At 39.3% G+C, this 22019-nt stretch overlaps 1 protein-coding gene across 5 annotated transcripts in view; it reads right to left on the bottom strand.

Moving 5' to 3' along the window:
* Positions 1-22019, bottom strand: part of VAMP7 (vesicle associated membrane protein 7) — a 43318-nt gene that overhangs the window by 12089 nt on the left and 9210 nt on the right. For 4 of the 5 annotated variants that reach the window (XM_074323252.1, XM_019716086.2, XM_019716087.2 and 1 more), the window contains 4 exons: positions 17504-17561; positions 15353-15490; positions 13054-13144; positions 664-731 (listed from right to left, as the gene is read on the bottom strand). In XM_074323252.1, coding sequence (XP_074179353.1) covers positions 664-731; positions 13054-13144; positions 15353-15490; positions 17504-17561 — 355 coding nt within the window. The remainder of the gene's footprint in view (positions 1-663; positions 732-13053; positions 13145-15352; positions 15491-17503; positions 17562-22019) is intronic. The other variant, XM_074323254.1, reaches the window with a different exon arrangement.

Below are 22019 nucleotides of genomic sequence, written 5' to 3'. Positions count from 1 at the left end.
GAATGAACCTGATCACCCATGGGTCTGTTCCAAGGTGTAAACTTCCACTCTGCATTTCAATTTGTAATTGTAGAGACCCAAACTGTAACTGATCTCTGCCCTCTTTCTATTCACCATGTATCTATCATCTTTCCTCAAAACCTTCATCCACTAATCGGATGGAGAGTGCAAAGACACACGGGACTGTAGCGTAAGTAGGTCACAGGGACACTGACTCTTTTAAGGCTCAGTGGCCCTTCCCGATACTGCCTCTCGCTTGACACACGGAAGGCTCAAGCTGTCACAGCGAGCAAGAAAATGAATGAATTGTCCAGTTTTCAGGATTCACACTAGGTCGCAAGGGGCCTGAAAATTTGTTTCGTGTTTTACAAAATGTGCTTAGGAGGTGTTGAATTATGTACACATCAGTCCAAAGCTTTAAACAAATTGTTTCTCTAAATTGAGTATGTTTTCCAAACCAAAGCTTCCTTAATGGGTATTAATGGGTCCTGGCTTTTTTTCTATGCCTCTTTGTTATCCTTGTAATCACAATGTAATCAGATAATGGAGGTTAGAAAAGAAAAAATACACTACAGTATTAAATTTAAGACATTTCCCTACTATGTTAGCTATCAACCACACATTCTCTACATCCTGAAAAATATTGTCATAGCCGGTACTTACCGAATCCACAAGATTTTCTGTTTTATCTATCAATAATTCCAATCTTTCTCCTCGCTGAGCTACCAGATCTAAAAATGGTGGAAAAACAGAAAATATCATGTTTACATTAAAAATCTGCTATTTTTGTCTTTGTTTTAAGACAAATCTTATTTTTAATTATACTTGGTATTCTTGACAATTCACATTTACTAGAGAAGCACTTATATCTTTAAGTAATAAAAGACTTTAGTAAAGCTTATCAATTAAAGTAGGGGTTGGCAGTTTTCTTTCTGTAAAGGGCCAGATACTAAATATCTGGCTTTATGGGCCAAACTGTCTCGGTAGCAATTACTCAACTCTGTCAGGCAGAGAAAATATGTAAACAAATGGGCATGACTGTTTTCCAAGGAAACTTTATGTAGAAAAATAGGGCAGATTCTATCCAAGGAATATAGTTTACAAACCTCTAAATTAAGGGTATAATCTGAAAGTGAACAAAAAGGAACCTTCAAAATAAGTTGAGAGTTGGAGACTTCAAGACTTGTGGTGTGAGGAACTGCACAGACCCTCTCTCCAACAAAACAACCATAACCAGAAAAAATAAAAATAAAAACAAACAAACAACAACCATTTAAAGTTTCTGAAAACTGGGACTGTCCCAAGGACATACAGCAAATGAAGAAACATTTATGGAAGAAAATCAACTAATTCTCAGTAAGAACAGTGAGTCTATGGCATTTAAACCAGGACCTGCTCTAACCCAAAGCTCAGAGAGATGGAAGCTCTGTTCCTGGCAAGTAAAGCCGGGGGGTTCTCTTTCTCCTGAGGTCCCAGTCAAAGGCTATGCTTACTACCCATGAAGGCAAGTCATCAGCCTCTATCCTCCTATCCCACCCCACCCCAAGCCACAATGCAGAAGTTCTCCTCCAGCAAGGCACAGGTGATAGGTCTGGGGCTTCCTTCCTCCACCTAGCCCCAACACACAGGGCAGAAGCTCAAGTGGCAGGCCGAGAATACTGGGCCCCGAGTGCCCTTGCCCTGACTTACTCATACAGCTGAGGTTCCATGCTGGCACAGGCAAGCCAAAGACCACAAGTTACCCAGCACTCCACAGGTAGAGCAAGGCTGTCACTCCAAGAGAAGTAGTCCACTGCCCCTACCCACAGCTCTAGAGCAGTGGCTTGGGGATTGTTCCCAGGCGGACTGGCAGGCCTTAGGAATAGAGAGCTTTCCTAAGAGAACAGACTTTATCTGGAACAGAGCATGGGGAAGTTCAAGCCTAAGGATGCTGTCAAAACAATGGAGATAAGCAATTAAGATGCAGCTTCAAGAGAACCACAAGTAAAGCCACAGGCCAGCAAGAAGTTTAACAGAGAGTATCAGGGGAAGAGACAACTAAGAACCCTCCTGAGGTCAGAACAAATGTCTAAGACTGGCCACAAAGACAAGGCAGCCCAAATCTAATTAGATCAGACTGGAGCAATTTATGTCTGGGGAACTGCTGGAAAAAAATAGAGCAATTAGCCTGCAATTAGTAGAGGCTAATAGCTGGGCGAGACACCCACAGGAGCAGACTAGCTGGAAGCACAACAGGGAGATCAGGAAAAGAGACACTCAATGACAGCCATGTCATTCCAGGGTGACTGTGTGCGTGCCCAAGGTTGTTCCCTCGGAGAAGTGCCATGAGAGGCTGCACACTGTGGGAGAAACACACTTAAAAAAAAAGCCCAGCCCAATCACTAAACAAATAATCAAGCAAACAACAAACCCTGGGCGTTGAGAATCAGTGCCCAGAGTTGCTACATTATCTAAAATGTCCAGCTTTCAACAACACAAAAATGATGAGATAAAAAACAAACAGGAAAGTGTGACCCATGCACAGGACAAGGAGCAGAGATTAGAAACTTACTTAGAGGGGGCTCAGCTGTTGGATTTAAAGTAACAGAAGGAAAGCACATGGGATGGACTGAAAGCAGTCGCACAGAAGGAAATTTATAGCAGTAAACACCTACATTAAAGAGAAGATGTTATATCCACTGAATTGTGTCCCCCCAGATTCAAACACTGAAATCTTGGCACCCAATGTGATGGCGGTTGGAGATGGGCCTTTGGGAGGTGATTTGGTTTAGATGAGGTCATGAGGGCTTATGAGGGGATAAGTGCCCTTATAAGAAGAGACACCAGAGGGCGTTCTCGTTCTCTCTCTCTCTCTCTCTCTCCCTCTCTCTCTTGAATACAGACATAAAATAGTCTCCAATAAAATACCAGCAGAATAAATCCAGCAATATATAAATCCAGCAATATATAAAAAGGATTATAGGGGTGGCTGGTTAGCTCAGTGGGTTAGAGTGCGGTGCTCTTAACACCAAGGTTGCCAGTTCGATCCCCACATGGGCCGCTGTGAGCTGCGCCCTCCACAACTAGATTGAAACAACTACTTGACTTGGAGCTGATGGGTCCTGGAAAAACATACATAAAATAAAGTTTAAAAAATAAAAATAAATAAAAAAGGATTATAGACCATTATGAAGTGGCATTTATTTTAGAAATGCAAGGTTGATTTAATATCCAAAAATCAATTATTGTAATATAGTGTATTAATAGAATAAAGGACAAAAACCAGATGATCATTTCAATAGATTCAAAAAAGCAGTTGACAAAATCCAACACCTTTTCACTATAAAACCACTCTACAAACAGGAAACAGTAGGGCACTTCCTAAACCTGATAAATGGCATCTATGAAAGAGCCACAACTAATATCATCCTTAATTGTGAAAGACTCTCTAACACCAGGAATAAGACAAGGATGTCCAATCTTGCCACTTTTATTTGACATACTGGAGGTTCTAGAAATGGCAACTGGGTAGGAGAAAGAAATGAAAGGCATCAAGATTGTAAAGGAAGAATGAAACCCTATGTCTATTTTCAGATGATATGATCCTGTATATAGAAAATCATAAGGAATCCACTAAAAAGCTTTTAGAACTAATAAAGAAGTTGTCCCAGGGTTGCACAATACAAGATCAGTATAGAAAAATCACCTGTATTTCTATACATGAGCAATGTGTGCTCCTGAGTGCAATGGCAAGAGCGAGTGCCAGTCAGTAAAAGGAATGCTCTCAGAATATCAGACCAGGGGCTGTGGACAAAGGCAAAACCATAAAATTGAACTGTAGTGCCATCTTCTGGAAAACGAAAGAGAGGTTTCCAGGAGAGCCTGGTGAGTTTAAGACCAGAAAAGATATAAAAGTTTAAGAATTCTGCCACAAGAGGGAGCAAGAAGCATGGAGGTGTACCCGTACAAGGTTGACGAAAACTCCTGATATAAGAAGACTGATGAACAGTATTTCCCACCTGAAGGCAACTAGTAAAGATATGAGGGGGTGTCTGATACTTCAAATGAGAAAGCAGCAGTACAAAACTCCACGGAACATTAAGAATCAAGGAACTCATAGACATAGACAATAGTTTAGTGGTTACCAGAGGGTAAGGGGGGTGGGCGGTGGGAGATGAGGGTAAGGGAGATCAAATATATGGTGATGGAAGGAGAACTGACTCTGGGTGGTGAACACACAATGGGATTTATAGATGATGTAATACAGAATTGTACACCTGATATCTATGTAATTTTACTAACAATTGTCACCCCAATAAACTTAAAAAAAAAATCAAGGAAGCATGTCATCACCAAAAGGTAACAATCATCCTCCGATAACTGAAATCAGACACAAAATTTTGTGATCTAGTTGATAAAGAATTCAAAATAGCTGTTTTGTGGAAACTCTACAAGGTACAAGAAAACACAGAAAGGCAATTCAATGAAATCAGGAAAACAGTACATGAACAAAATCTGAGATTTAACAAAGAGACAGAAATCATAAAGGAGAACCAAACAGAAATTCTGGAGCTGAAGAATTCAATGAATGAAATGAAAAAATTGCAGTAAAGAGCATCCACCAGAGAGTAGGTCGAATGGAAAACAGGGTAAGTGAGCTAGAGGATAGGAAACTTGAAATAACCCAATCAGAGGGTACCAACAACAATGAACACAAAAGAGCAAAGAATGCCTATGTGATCTACATGAGACTCCATCAAATGTACAAATATTAGAATAAGTAGTGTTCCTGAAGGAGAAGGGTGGTAAAATTAGGTAGATTGTAACATTAAAAATATAACAGAGTAGGAGCAAATGGGGAGCTTTTGTGTGTGATTGAAGTTAAGCTGCTATCAGCTTAAAATGGACTATTAGGTTGGTGCAAAAGTAATTGTGGTTTTTGCAATTATTTTTAACCTTTTAAACTGCAATTACTTTTGCACAACCTTTATCAATAAGATGTTTTATGTAAGCCCCATGGTAACCACAAAACAAAAACCTAGAGTTGATTCACAAAAGATAAAGAAATGGGAAATAGAGTATACTACCACAGAAAATCCCCAATTTCAAAATGAAGGCAGAAATACAGGGAAAAAGGAACAATGAAACTAGAAAGCAATGGATACGATGGAATTAGTAAATCCTTACATATAAATAGTTACTCTAATTATAAATGCATTTAATTCAGCAATCAAAAGGCACAGAGTAACTGGGTGGATTAAAAAAAAAAAAAGCCCAAATATATGCTGCCTACAAGAGACTCACTTCAGATTTAAGTACACTCATAGTGAAGGAATGGAAAAAGATAATCCACACAAGTAGAAACCAAAAGAAAGTGAGGATAGGTATACTTATATCAAACAAATAAGACTGTACGCCAAGAACAGTAATAAGAGACAAATAAGGTCATTACATAACAGGAAAGTGGCCAATACATCAAGAAGATATGACAATCATAAATATGTACACACACAACATCGGAGAAGTATCTTAAGCAAACACTACCAAATCTGAAGACAGCAATAGACAACAATACAATAATAGGTGGGGAACTCAATACCCCACTTTCAGCAATGGATAGATCATCCAGACAGAAAATCAACAAGGAAATATTGCACTTGAACCATACATTACACTACACAGATCTAAACAGACATGTACAGAACATTTCATGCAACAGCAGCAGAATACAGGTTCTTCTGAATTGCACAAAGAACATTCTTCAGGATAGATCAGATGACAGAACACAAAACAAGTCTTCACAAATTTAAGAAGACTGAAATCATACTACCTATCTTTTACAACCACAATGGTATGAAACTAGAAATCAACGATAGGAAGGCTGGAAAATCTACAAATATGTGCAAACTAAACAACACACTCCTGAACAACCAGTAAGTAAAAGAGGAAATAAAAAAGGAAATAAAAAATACCTCAAAACAAATGAAAATGGGAACACAACACACCCAAAACCTATGGGCTGCTGAAAAAGCAGTTCTTCACTCTGGGTGGTGAACACACAATGTGAAATATAGATGATGTATTACAGAATTGTACACTTGAAACCTATGTAATTTTACTATCCATTGTCACCCAAATAAATTTTAATTAAAAAAAAACAAAGAAGACAATAATCAGATAATATTTGACTTAAAAACATCAACCAATATAAAAAAAGAAAAAAGCAGTTCTGACAGAAAAGTTTATAGTGATAAATGCATATATTAAGACTATAGAAAGATATCAGATAAATAACATAACTTTACATCTCAAGGAACTAGAAAAAGAAGAACTAAGCCCAACATTAGACAGAAGAAAATAACAATAAGAGTGGAAATAAATGAAATAGAGATCAGAAAAAACAATAGAAAAGATCAATGAAGCTAAGAGCTGTTTTTATTTTTTGTTTTTTGAAAAGATATACAAAATCGACAAACCTTTAGTTAGACTAAGAAAAAAAGGGAAGACTCAAATAAATAAAATCAGAAATGTGGACAAAAAAAGATGTACATATATACAGCGGAATACTACTCAGCCATAAAAAAGATGAAACATTGCCATTTGTGACAGCATGGTGGATACTGACAGTATTCTGCTAAGTGAAGGACGTCAGACTGAGAAGGACAAAAATTGTATGATTTCACTCAGTTGTGGCAAATAAAACCAAAATTAACAAACTAACAAAACAAAACTTACTCGCAGTTACAGGACACAGAATGGTGGTTACCAGAGAGGAACAGGGTGGGGGGAGGGGGAGGTAGGTAAGGGGGTCAAATATATGGTAACTGAAGGAAACTACTCTTCAGGAGTACACACAGATATCCAATTATAATCTTGTACACTTGAAAATTATATAATGTTATTAACCAATGTTACCCCCAATAAATTTAATAAATAAATTAACAAAATCAGAAGTAAAAGAGGAGACATTACAGCTGATATTACAGAAATACACAGGATCGTAGGATATTACTATGAACAATTATATGCCAACAAATTGGATAACCTAGAAGAAATGGACATACAGTTTACCCTTGAACAGCATGGGTGTTAGGGGCACTTACCCCCCCGTGCAGTCAAAATTCCATGTATAACTTAAATCAGCCCTCTGCACCCACAGATTCCCAACTGCAGATCAAATACTGTTTTCAATCCACGGCTGGCTGAATCTGTGGATGCAAAACTGGGGGATACGGAGGGCTGACTGTGTATTGTTCTGGGGAAAAAAATCCACATCTAGGTTGGATCCATGCAGCTGAAACCCATGCTGCTCAGGGGTCAACTGAATTCCAAGAAACATACAATCTCCCAAGACTGAATCAGGAAGAAATAGAAACTGAATACTCAAAGACCTCAAATAGCCAAAGCAATCCTGAGAAAACAAAGCCAGAGGCATCACACTTCTTGATTTCAAACTATTCAAAGCTATAGTAATTAAAAACAGCATGGTATTTGCATAAAGATAGACACATGGACCAATGGAAAAGAACATTCAGCCCCAAAATAAAGCCCCACATATACGGTCAACTAAGATTTGACAAGGGAACCAAGAATACTAACAGGGAAGGGATACTCTCTTTAACAAATGATGCGGGAAAACTGTATAATCACTCACAGAAAACTGAAACTGGTCTCCTATACACAGGAGGTCCTCAAATTACATCATTTCATTATAACATTGATGAGAAGGAAAAAAACTGATGCCTGGCCAGGGCCCCCATCTGTGTAGAGTTTGCACGTTCTCCCCATGTGTGTGGGTTTTCTCCAGGTACTCTGGTTTCCTCCCATAGCCCAAAGATGCACATGTTAGGTTAATTGGTAAATGTAAACTGTGTGTGTGTGTGTGTGTGTGTGTGTGTGTGTGTGTGATGGGATTGCATCTTTTCCAGGGAGGGTACCCGCCTTGCACCCTGAGCTACCAGGAGAGGCTCTGGCCATCCGCAACCCTGAACTGGAATAAGTGGGTTGGAAAATAATTCTACTTCTTCTTATTAATCTTTCTTAAATGTAGGTATAGCTCACACTCATTTCAATATTTAATATTAGAAGTGTTTTGGGTCTTTCTTTAGAAGTTTGGTGATATTTTTGTGACCAGAAATATGCTGTAGGAACTTAACTCTTGTTTATATCGATTAGCCTATGGTCAAATTGATTTCATTGTATGTCTTTGCACTTAAAGTTACAGTTTCCAAGAACCCATGGATGACGGTAAGTGAAGGCGTACAGTACACCACTCAAAAAAAAATTAACTCAGAATAGATTAAAGACTTAATTAAATGTAAGAACTGAAACCATAAAATACCTAGAAGAAAACATGGGAAGAAACTCCTTGACATTGCTCTTGGCAATGGTTTTTTAGGATATGACACCAAAGCACAAGCAACAAAAACAGAAATGAGCAAGTGGGACTATATCAAACTAAAAAGCTCTACACAGCCAAAGAAACAATCAACAAAATGAAAGGCAGCACACAGGATGGGAGAAAATATTTACAAACCATATATTGGATAAGGGGTTAATATCCAAAATATACAAAGAATTCATACAACTCAGTTACAAAAACCCAGTAAGCCAATGAAAAATGGGCAGAATTTTTTCATTGGTTGAATAGACATTTCTCCAAAGAGGACCTACAGATGGGCAATAGACATATGAAAAGACAATCAAAGTCATCAGGGAAATGCAAATCCAAAGCACAATGAGATACCACCTCACACCTGTCATGATGGCTGTCACCAAGAAGAGCTAACCAGTGATGGCAAGCACATGGAGAAAGGGAACGCCTTTGCTCTGTTGGTGGAAATGTAAAATGGTTCAGCCAGGTTTCTCAAAAAAATAAAAATACAACTACTATATGATCTAGCAATTCCACTTCTGGGTATATAGCCAAAGAAAATAAAAACAGGATTTTGTACAGATAACTGCACTCCCATGTTTTTTGTAGCATTATTCACAATAGCCAAGACATGGAAACAACCTAAGTACCCATTAATGAACGAATGGATGAAGAAAATGTGGTGTGTGTGTGTGACTGACACAACTACACACACACAAATATTGAGCCATGAGAAAGAAGGAAATCTTGTCATTTGCAACAGCACAGGTGGACCCTGAGAGCACTATGCCTTGTGAGATAAACCAGAGAAAGATAAATACTGTCTATTACCTATGTGTGGAATCTAAAATTGCTGAACTCATAGAAACAGAATGGAATGGTAGTACCAAGGGAGAAACTGGGGAAGTATTGTTAAAGGCACAACCTTGCAACAAGACGAGGAATGTGTTCTGGAGATCTAATGCCAGCACAGTGATGACAGCCAAGAGTACAGTATTATAAACTTCCAAACTGCTAAGAGACTAGATCTTAAATGTTCTCACCACAGAAGAATAATTTATGTGATGTGATAGATGTCAGCTCAAGCAAAGGTGGTAATCATCTCGCAGTATTATAAATGTATTAAATCAACACATTATACACCTTCAACTCACAGGATATTGTATGTAAGTTCTATCTCAATAATTTTAAAAAAGGACAAGTGGGGATTTTTAGGCAATGAGCAGAGTGAGGGGGTAGCCACTGGATGGAAAATTACTAAGAGAAGAAAACAAGTATAGGGCAATCTTGCTAAACCAGCCTAAACGGATCTCCGTCAAGGCAGGACAAAGATTTCTACATCAAAGGTAGGGGATTAGGAACTGGATCAGCTATCAAGGGTGATAAGATATCAAGGGTAGCGGATTGACTTAGCAGGATTCTTTGCTAAGACTGGCTTAGGCAGGCAGAGGACAGAGTCCAAGGATGAGGCCTGGTCAAACAGAAGGCTCAGAGGAGCATGTCCAATGTTTGGTCAAGCAGAAAGTCTTTGTCATGTAAGACTTGCACACTGAAAACTACAAAATGTTGTTGAAAAAAACTTAAAGACCTAAATAAATGAAAAGGCATCTCGTGTGCATGGATCAGGCATTTAATATTGTTAAACGGGCAATACTCCCCAAATTGATCTACAGAGTCAAAACGATCCCTATCAAAATCCCAGCTACTTTGCCTGCAGAAACTGACAAGCTCACTTTAAAATTCTTATGGAAATGATAGGTACTCAGAACAGCCAAAGAAATCCTAAAAAAGAAGAGCAAAGTTGGGAGACACATACTTCCTGACTTTAAAACTTACTACACATGTACAATAATCATGACAGTGCAGGACAGACATACAGATTAAATGGCACAGAACTGAGAGTCCAGATAAACCCATACATCTATGAATAACTGATTTTTGGTAAGAGTGCTAAGACCATTCAATGGGAAAAAAAAAATCTCTTCAACAAATGGCATTGGGACAACTGGATGTACACATTTGAGAGAATTAAGTTGGACCCCTTCCTTACTTTATACATAACCATTAACTCAGAATAGATCATAGACCAAATGTTCAGAGCTAAAACTATAAAACTCTGAGAAGAAAACAAAAGAGTAAATCTGTATGACCTGGCTTAAGCAATGGTCTCTTAAATATGACATCCAAAGGACAAGCAACAGAAGAAAAAAATAAATTGAACTTCATCAAAATTAACCAAAAAGTAGAAACCACCAAAATGTCCATCAACTAACAGATGGTAAATAAAACGTATCAATACAATGGAATATTATTCAGCCATTACAAGGAATGAAGTACTGATATATGCTACAACATGGACCTCAAAATCATTATGTTGAGTAAAAGAAGCCAAGATACAAAGGCCACATATATGATTCCATTTACATGAAATTTCCAGAATAGGCAAATCCATAGACAGAAAAGAGGTTAATTGTTGCTTAGGTCTGGAGGTGAGAGGAAAAAAAGGAGTGAGTGTAAGTGGGTACAGGATTGCTTTTGGGGGTGATGAAAATGTTCTAAAATTGACTGTGGTGATGGTTTCACAATTCTGTGGTTATAGTAAAAACCACTGGCTTGTATACTTTAAATGGGTGAATTGTATGAGTGAGTTGTATCTCAATAAAATTGCTAAAAAATCAAATCAAAGGGAGATGGTTAGAAACGTTTTTGATTACAGTTTTAATCTGCTATTTATATTATTCTAAAACTAAGTAAGTCTAAAAGGAGCTGATGAAAGAGGTTCATTTTCTGGAAACATTATGCATCTGCAATGAAAAATATTGTAGTAGTTGGCTGCTTCCGCTTTCAGGCAAAACAAAGATGTTTGGAGACCAACAAAAGGGGAAAATAAATATTAGTAGTTTTTTCAATAGGTTCTCATCTGCATCTAAACATAGACTTAAAACTAAAATGAGCAAAAGGAAATCACTTCAAATAGCCAAGAGACATACCTATCAAGAACCACAAAAATGTCTCTGCCTTTTGAGTATTAATCTCGTTCCTGGAAATGAATCTTAAGAAAATAAAAAAAAACATAATAGGCATAAAAACATTTCTATCAGAACTGTTATTAGAACACGATCCTCTAAGTCAGGAGGACTGCTGCCAAAGAGGGCTTGTTACTGCTTTACCTAAGTCTCTAAGCACACTGTTCAGCCCAACGGGCATTTTCAAGGTCAGACGTTCATGAAGGAAGCAGTGTTTACACTCGGAAGTGAGCTCCTTATGTGGGTGTAAAACAGCACCCTGGGTACCACAGCTCTAAAGAGTCAGTGTCCCAAATAAGGACACAATTGGTAACTTATGACACAACTCAGTGAAACACTACATGAGCATAACGTAAACTAACAATTGCTAACAGTCACTCAGCTCTTACTTATGTGCCAGGCACGGTACAAAGTGCTTTTACATACATTACCTCCTTTACCCTGGTACCCTCAGGTTCCATTACCTCTCTTTTGCACATTAGGAAATAAAGCTCACAGAGGTTAGAGGATTGGTCAAGGGCTAACAGCAAGCAGGAAGTGAAATCAGGATTCAATCTCAGGCATGTCTGCCTCCACAAAACTGAATCTAAACTATGACCACAACTATGTATACATGTGGATAAAAATGGAAAGGAAAGAAAATGGAAATGAGTCTTTAGGATGGTGAGACCAAAAGTACATTTCTAAAAACGTCCTTTCATAATGTGTAACTGTTCTGATAATAAATATAAAAATAACTCAAATGCTAAATCCAAAATTGTAAGTAAATGGACATTTATGAAATTTGATAATGTCTCAATTAAATATCTTATAAAACAACTACATAATCACTTCTGTTCAATTTTATAATAGTTATTGTCTGTGAGATATTCATTCCCCTTAGAAGATATATTTAAAGGAGTGGTTCTCAAACTTGAGTGTGTGCTGGAATTCTCCAGAAGGCTTGTGGAAACAAAGATTGCTGAGCTTCACTCCCAGAGTGTCTGATTTGGTAGGTCTGGGTCGGGGCCTGAAAATCTGCTCATTTCTAACAGGATGCCAGGAGATGCTGCTGCTGCTGCTGGCCCTGGGACTACACTTTGAGAACCAGTGCTTTTTAAAAAATTAGCATCATCCTAAATCGAAATGCCACTGAATAATTAAAAATAAATTTGATGCATGTCTCTGGATTATTTTAATGTGCTAAACAGGTTCTTTAATGTGCTAAACAGGCTGATGGAATTTATATCACAGTTCATACTTTGGAAGGCTATTACAGTTTTTTGGTCCAATTCTTTTTTTTTCTTAATCAAGAGCCACAAACTTTCTAAGGATGTCAAATAGTTGTACTTTAAGTATCTAGTAGTGATAACATCAGCCATCTGAGTATCTCTACCCAAAACTGACTAAATGATGGTAAGTTGCTGGACTGTTGTCAGGGTGTCAGAAATTAGTTTTGCTAAGTAAATTAACAAATTTAGAATGAAGAACAGTTGTAAGTACTAAAAAGAAACTATTCTTTTCAGAATAGAGCCGTCTCACAGATAATTCATCTCTACATCTCACCTGACAATTAGCTTCCAATAGTAAGAATAAGGAAGTTCTGTTTCAGCCTCTCTAGAATAATTTGACCCCAATCACATATACTATTACCATTTTTACCCATGTGCGTATGGACTATGCCATGAAACATACCTATGTTTCTGACCATGATTCCTTTCAGTTCATCCACTTGGGCTTGAGTCTCCATCACTTTGTCTAGGCCCTTATTCTCAGAGTGATGCTTCTATAAGAAAACAATATTTAACTTATGTTATGGTATCCACACATTATTTACAATAGGAAAACAAAAAGAAGAGGAATGATGTTGAGAAATGCTATAAAATTATGTCTCTATTGATACAAAAGATATATGTAACTTCATTCAAAAACTGTTACCAGACCTAGCAAAAAATACAGGCAGCACACACAAAAAATGCTGCCATATGAAATGTGTTCCAGTATAAAAATACCAACCTATTTTAAATTAAATAAAGCTAAGTGTATTACAACATATTAAATATACATCTGAGACTCTTGGAGCAGAAGCAGGGGGTGATATGGTCTGTGCTCAGACAAGGAAGAAAGAAGAAAAGGTGACTGGAGTTGGGGCAAGAAGAACAGGACAGAGAAAGGGCACCCTCAATTCTTCCCCACTTCTTGGGTATCATGAGGTAGGGGATGACCCAGCTTCTGAGCATCTGTTCTTGTCTCAGCTGGGATCAGATATGCATCCTATTTTCATTGCCTTCTTATAGGATCTATAAATGTAAAACACTGATGATAGTATGTATTTTGAAATTATCATCCACAGCTAACAATTATGGAGTAATTAATAAAGGATATTCCAGTCACTTCACGGTGCGAAATGCTTCAAGTAGGGGATATTATTTAATCCACCCAAAACCTCTATGATGAAGATGCTATTATTATCTCCATTTATAGATGAGGAAATGGGCACAGATTTTTCAGAGGGTCACACACGGATCTGGAGCTAATGACAAATTGGCTAAGTTGCAAGCCTAGCTGCCAGCTGACCCTATTTACTTTGTGTGCTGGTACATTTTTGTTGGTGACGTTTTACATAGTTTCCTGTATATGAATGTTTCCTAGTGAGAAGTATAAAACAAACCAACTGACTGAATAATAAAGATTTATAACTAGGTAAAGAAACTTCGTCTCCAGAGGAATGCATATTTCAAAGTATAATACTCAAAAATCTAGAGTAAAAAAGAACACTCACAGAAGAAGTGAAAAGGAAAGTATACAATTAAAATAAGCCCTTTTTCTCATTCACTACACAGTCAAAGATAGAACTTATGTCTTTGCACTCAAATAGTTTCGTGGATAAAAGGTAAGCATTTCTAAAGGTCTCAACATCATTAGTCATCCGGGAAATGCAAATTAAAACCACAATGAGATTACCACTGCACACCCACTAGGATGACTAAAATTAAAAGGCAGACCATAACAAGTATTGGCAAGGATGCAGAAACACGGACCTGCTGGTAGGAATGTAAGTGGTACAACTACTTTGGAAAAAGTCTGATTTATTATAAAATTAAATAATACTCACCATCTGACCCAGCAATTCCATTCCAAGGTATTTACCCAAGAGAAATGAAAACATACATCTGCATAAAGACTTGTATATGGATGTTCATAACAGTTTTATTCACAATAGGGGAAACTGGAAGCAACTCAAATATCCAGAAACAAGTGAATGGATAAAGAAATTGTGCTATATGCATACAATACTGCTAGGCAAGAAAAGGCACTACTGATTTACAAAACATGGATGAATATCAAAAGCCTTACACTAAGTGAAACAAGCAAGGCACAAAAGAGTGTATAACGTATGATTCCATTTACAGGAAATTCTAGAAAAGACAAAACTAATTTATGGTGACAGCAAATAGAAATAAAACAGTGATTGCCTGAGGCAGAGCATTGGGGAAGGAACTTTTATTAGAGTCATGGAGATGTTTTCCGTCTTGGAAAGAGTGGTATTTCACCCGTAGGTGTATACATACGTCAAACTTCACTGAGCTGACAATTAGGTATTCATACAGATTAACAGATTTTCAAATGACTCCTTTGAGCAGCTCAAAAATGAAACTTGCCTCATGGGATGGTAGAAGATCAATGACTAGGTTAACAGGCCATGTGGCACGTTAAGTGGATTCTTGCATAAGATAGGTTGCTTAACTAGATAATCCTTAATGTCCTTCCCAGTCCTGAGATACTCTGACCACTATTAATCAAGAATGTCACCAGTTATTAGCTCTGCCCTAAAACGGCCCCTTTCCATTTTTTTATGAGGGAAACTTTACTATGTTGGCATATAATAACACAATAGGAAAACCACTGCAGGTCAGGGTCCCCTATATTTGTGGTGCTTTGATGTAATAAAGAAGATATGATTGAAAACACTGTATTCTGAGAAAGATCTTACCAGCTGTGCAGCCAAGACACTTGAGAACTCGCTATTCATGGCATATGGAAGTGCTGTCTGTGCTCTTGAACCATATGTAGTCTGGAACCTCTTCTTTATCTCATTCAGAAAATTAAAGGCTCGGGAACGTTCAAAATCCTGAGAGATCAACACAGAGTGTACATTAAAAAGTAAACAAAGGATGAGATGGATGATTAACAACAACCGTAAGAACAGCTAACATTTACTGAGCAATGATTCCATGAGCAGGAACTAGCACTGACCTCACTTTACGATAAGGAAACAAAGGTTCTGCAAAGAGAACTAACTTGCCAAAGGTCAGACAACTAGTAAATAAAAGAGCTGAGAGTCCAATCCAAATATGTTTGATTACTGCTCACTGAAGATAACAGAACCAAGGTTAGCTTCTTGAGAGCAGGCTTTGGGTTTTACCTCCTCTGTATCTTTCACAGGATCTATTAGATGGCCTAATACAAGATGTTTAATAAATCCTTAATAATAGCAGTCTTTCATACAAAGATAACACCACTGACATAAACTCTGAATGAATTTTTTTATTTCAACAATGGTGATAAATTTGAAAAGATCGAGTCTGGGCCCAGTTAGCCAAAAAGTGTTTATGTACACACACACACACACACACACACACACACACACACACACACACACAATTATAGCTCGAGAAATACAAGAGTCATCTCTGTCCCAAATTTAGTGATATTTCTCATCTACTCCAAGCCCATTCACATTAGTCATTTCAGATGTAGCTGGATTTTTTTAAAGTAATTTTAGAAAATGCTGTGAAACCAAGAATAAAAATCTCTGTGGTGATCACTGTGGTTGACATTCATCTCCACGTCACCCAAGGTGTTCAGTCTCAGCCAGGGCTTCTTACACTGGGGTCAATGGTCCAAAATCAAGGGGCCCAGGTACTTGGATAGAAAAAAAAACTACATTGTTATTTTCACCAATCCTTAAGTTATATTTCAATTGTGAACATAAGAAACCATAATAGTATTAGAAAGTAGCTGTGACTCTGTCACCAACAGAAATCTTATTTCATCTTGAAATCTCGTTTTTACTCATCACCACTTAAAATTATTATTAGACCTATGACTAAATCTTGTTATTTAATGAATTCATAAAGCAGTATATACATCACTATATCAATTTTTAAAATATTTTACTGCCTTTCAATATACTTGGTTTCGTTTAGTCACATACTTTACTTTATATTTAAAAACACCGTGGGAGGGGCCCGTGAGTGTCAAAGGGGTCTGTGACACAGTAAAGGTTAAGAACCCTGACCTATGGCAGTCATGCCAATTGCATGCCTCTTGTCAGTGATCAATTTAGAAATAAGTATGTAACCTAGCCCTAGTCAATAACACATAAAAGGAAGTCCACTTTGAAAACATGGGGAGGGGAGAGTATGCTTCTGGGAAAAGTTTCCTCATTCCTACAGCAAGACATAGTTCCTCTTCTCTGCACAGGGGTAGGCTCCATGCAACCAGGAGGGTAATGTGTCTAGGAAGAGGCTGACACTAAGGACAGCAGAGGAGAGAAAGGACCTTGATGACACGGTTAAGTTATTGAGCGTCTTGAGTCTAGAAACTACCAATGGGAACTATGGGTTTATGAAGCTGATCATAATGTATTGTGATTTTGTTTGCACAAAGTTCATATACATTAAAAAATTAAGTATTGACTGGAGGAACGAAATACTTTACTATTTCAGATAAATTTTGAGAGGATTTGATACCAAAGGGTCATAATTCTGAACACCAATTCTCATTACTCAATAGGATACATGTGTAAGTTACAAGGGGTTAAGTGAAAACGCTACCAAAACTGAGCTGATTTGCATATGCCCAGGTATCAACTTTTCTTGTCACCTGCTGCTCTATATGATAAATGCAAAAATTTCCAGCTGCAGACAGTTACATCTTGTCACCTTTACCTACTACAGATATAGCTGATTAAAAACTGACTCCGTGGTTCTCTGCTTTTTCTGTCTGAAATCTATGTAATTTTACTAACAATTGTCACCCCAATAAATTTAATAAAATAAAATTTAAAAAAACAAAACAAAAAAAACTGACTCCGTTAACAGTACACAGTTAAACAGCAACATGTCTTCAAGTTACTTACATCATCAGTGATACAAAGGTATATAATCCTGTCTTGGCAGATGTAATGAAACAAATAACTGCAGAATAAAAGATATAAAAATTACTGTGATTCTGAGCCATCTCTTTCACGTCTATCTTCCGTATATAAGCAACGTCAGGACCACTAATTACAGATACTGTCTGCCTGTTCTCCCTCTCCCCCTCCCTCATGCATACCTGTTTTTCTCAAGCCAAACCGATAAGAACAAATGAGAAATTAAAAGCAGCTCTCTACCCTAGCTACACAGCGCAGCAACATGCACAGTACGCATTAAAATGATAGTGACAAAAGCATAATTGGACTCTTAAGGCCTGAACATGAGAGGACACCTTAGGAGGGAGGCAGTTAGACTAACCTCCAGGAGCCATACGTTCTTCCTTGCCCTCTCCTAAGATCGCAAAGCAAACGCTTTTTTTTCTACCAAATACTCAACAGCAATATTTATTCGGTGTCTGCTTTGTGTCAGTAGCTGCCTGGGTGCTGAGGATACAAATAAGCCAAATCATCAGTCCCTGTCTTCAGAGATCAGTTGACAGAATTCCAGGGCAGCAGGGTAGGGTGAGGGGCTGAGGGCAGTACATGGCACTCCAGGGACACAGGAGGTACCTAACAGAGTTTGGTGAAGGGTAACAGGAGAGCGATGTCTAAGGTGAGAACTGAAGGCTAAGTAAGAGATGGCAAGGGGAGGAGTGTGCGAAGTGTTCCGGAGTGAGACCAAGCAGCACCAGGGCCTGCAGCACGTAACAGGTTCACGACAGTAAAATTAGGTCACGTGACCAGGGGCCGGAATGTAAGAACAATAAATAAAGTGACTGCACACATGAAGCTGGAGAAGTGAGCCAACACCAGATTATACAGGACTTTCAACCCTCCCTGTGCATCAGACTAGGAACAGTGAACAGGCATCAGAGGCCTTCAGCTCTGGGCGAGTGTGATCAGATTTCCAACAGGAAAGGATGCTTTGGTTAGAGTGTGGGGAACTGACTGAAAGGAGGGCCAGACAGGAGACTCCCCTGCAGCAGAGCAGGTAAGAAACAATAAGGGAAATAAACTCAAGTCCTGTAGGCAGTGAAGAAGAGGGCACACAAAAGAAATAGGAGGACAGAACTTGATGACTGGCTGTTGGGAGTGGGCCATGGGGATAATTCAACTCTGCCTCCCACATTTCTACCTGGGGCGAGTGGATAGACAGGAGTACCTGCTGAATTATATTATTAACGCTCACATGCAGGCTTGACAGGAAGTACGAGGAGGTATGGACACTCAGGCAAACTGTCTTCACTTCTCTAAAAGTTCACATCAATTTCACCAAGGATTTCCATGTGGCCATAGCCAGTGGCTCCCTCTGAAACACTTGGTAGTGTTGACCACTTTCTTCTTCTAGACAGTGTTTTCCCTCCACTATACTACTTGACACCAGGCTCCCCTGCTTTATGCTTCTCTGTTGATGTTTTCCAGCTTCTTCAGGCCCCAGCTTTTCTCACACATACTCCCTGGAGGGTGGCATCCACTTTCATGTTTTGTGGTTGATGTCCGTTTTCAGCTACCACAATTACGATGACGATTTCTAAATCTATATCTGACCTATCTCCTGAGCTCCAGGCCCACATATACTGTCTACTAGACATATCCAACCGGGATGTACCACAGACAACTTAAACACAACATGTCCAAAATGGAAACCATCCTTTTCACTACAAAACTTATTTCTCCTAAACCACACTTGGGAATAACTTGGTGCAATGACAACAAAAGGTAACAGGGACAGTCCCTGCCATCGAGAAGCCTACAGTCAGGGAACAGAGACAGAAATAAAGATTGCAATTATAATACAGTCTGGTAAGTGCTACAATATGAACAAACCAAGGATTCTAGGCAGACTCACAAAAAGAGGGCACCTGGCCCAGTTTTGGAGTCAGGGGTTTCTAGGAGAGGAAACATCTAAGCTTAAGAAGACAGAGTCAGCTTTTTTAAAAGACAAACATATTCCAGTAAAAGGTAATAGCCATTGCAAAGGCTAGGAAGAAACAAAGAAGCCAGCATTGAAATGCAAATAGCTAAGTATGGTTGAGAACAAAAATGAGGGCTGAAGTAGTGACAGATGAGGCCAGAGAAGGGAGCAGCGCCAGATCTTGAAGAATCTTCCAACTCCTGTTAAGAAACTTTAGCCCGACGGCAAGAAGTACCTGCTGAAGGAGGGGGCAGGAACAGAAGTGCCCTTTTAGAAGAATTAAAGAATTAAAAAAGTACTTCATTTGAGATCTGTAAAATGAACAAAAATTTACCATGGGGCCTAGGAGGGGAAGGAAATTCCAAGATGCAAAAGCCTAAAAAAAATATACTAAAGCTTGAAATAACACTCGTAGGTCAGGGGACAGCAAGGAGTCCTACAAAGATAAGGTATAAAGGTCAGGAATGGACCAAACTGCAAAGGTCAAGTATGGGCTTTATTCTAAAAACACTGGGCTTTAAGCAAGGACGTGTAATCACAGAAATGTGGAAAACAGATTTAAGGAGGGAGCAGAAAAAAACAGTCACGAGGAGGCTATTAGAAATGAGAAATAATAAAGGCCTGAACTAACACTGTGACAAGTGGGGACAGAAAAGAGGGGATGGATTGAAGTACCCCTGTGGGAGAAGCAAGGGTTTGGTGACAAGTCAGAAATGATTCCAAAGTTCCAGGCTCAGCCAACTGAATGGCTGGTGATGCCACCAAAGAAGAAAGGAACAGCAAGCAGAAGAGCAGATTCCAGGGTGGAAATGATTGTCTTACGATAAAATGGCCATTTTTCTTTTGGTATACAGCAATAACAGATATTTTTGACTGGGGTGATAGAATATGATTATAGGAGAGACCAAGGCAGAAGGTTAAAAGGAAAGAAAAACAACTCGGTGATGGAGCCTCACTCCAGAAGATACTAGGCTGAACTGGATCAGGACGCAGGTAGACGTCAGCAGTCGGAGAGCGCAGCCTTCTTACACCATTAATAAAGCCACATTTTCATTGGATTCCGTATTCTGGCTTCCCTTGGAGCTAGCTATGGCTATGTGACTACGTTGTGGCTGATAAAACGTGAGTGGAAGGTACATGCCCTACTTCCTGGTCTTGCCTCAAAAGGATTGCACGTGCTTCCTCTAGGCATTTTCCTGGGAACTGACTGGAAACACAGATAGTAAGCCTGATAAGTTTCTGAAGAAACTAGAAAGCCATACTGACAAGAAGCTGGGAGTATTTAACCCCGAAGGGCAACCTGTAGGCCAGTAAACCATCCCAGCAAGCAGCAGGCAACAAGACCGTGCAGTTCCCACACATGACAACTCTCTAACACCCAGTCAATGTGGCCAGAGAGGATAACGGAGCAGGAAGAGCCTCCTGGAGAACCAGGCCAGGAGTCACGGAGAAAGACAAGGGATCCTCTCATAAACCAGGGCCCTAACCACTCCCGGGGCACAACACGAAGTCTGTGCAATGGCGGTGAAGCACAGATTTTAACGTTGCTAGGCCGCAGAGGCCTCTACATGTTTCTCGTTCCTCCCTTCGTAAGTTGGAGTTTGTAACTTCCACTGCAGTGCTGCTGTTCTTATTTCACCGTTGTCCACTGGGTGGGGCTGGGGGAGCAGGGGAACACATGGCTTGTCGTTCAGGTTAAGGTCAGTGGGCTACAGGAGCCATCCCTGTGTGTCACCCACTCTCGGGACTTGGAGCTGGGCACAGTGACCAGATGAGTCTTTGGGGCCACCTCCTGCAGGGAGGAGGAGTGTTCTATGTTGGGGAAGAAGAGTGCGCCCAGATATTTGGGGGGCTGGGAAGAGTACACTGAGATGGTAAGTTGTCTCCTGATATCCCGTAACTTCTTCCAGAGTAACAGACTTTGAACTGAGCATATGGCTGCACAGCTAGAAATAACAAATCCTAGCCTCCCTTCCTAGATTAGCTACATAACTGCACAGCAAACAGTCAAATGTAAGCAGAAGCTTCTGAAGAGTAACATGTCAGGCCACCAAGCTACCACAGGGAGGCAACACGAACTGAAGGGGCTGCCATGACCAGAGTTGGAAAGCACTAATTAAACACGGCTGAGCCGCCCCACCAGCCCCAAAGTACTCGCCTGTGGGCTATCTCATTTCAGTCAACAATGTACTTTGGGGTGTCTCTCTTATAGTGGCTTAGGCTACATCCTAGGCTATGGACTTAGCCCTAGAAAGCAGTAAGGACCTCCTTCTGAGGTAAGAACTAAGAAAATTAGGATGGCTTAAGTAACCAAGTTTTTTAAGTACTGATGAGGCAGGTTGATGTACTTGTTATCTGATTACTAAGATTTCCCATCTACACCCTCTCCAATCCATTCTCCAAGCAGCCACCAGCATGGTCTTTCTAAAGCAAAAGCTGACCACGTCAACCTCAGCTCAAAACCTTCAGTGCCTTCCCACTGCCCACAGGATCAAGTCCAATCTGTTACTTGACCTGTAAGGCCCTACGTGGCTTCTCTTCTAC

The sequence above is a fragment of the Rhinolophus sinicus genome, chromosome X (assembly GCF_036562045.2).
Source record: "Rhinolophus sinicus isolate RSC01 chromosome X, ASM3656204v1, whole genome shotgun sequence".
Taxonomy (NCBI): domain Eukaryota; kingdom Metazoa; phylum Chordata; class Mammalia; order Chiroptera; family Rhinolophidae; genus Rhinolophus; species Rhinolophus sinicus.
Note: the sequence above shows the minus strand (reverse complement) of the source record. Positions and strands in the feature narration are given on the sequence as shown.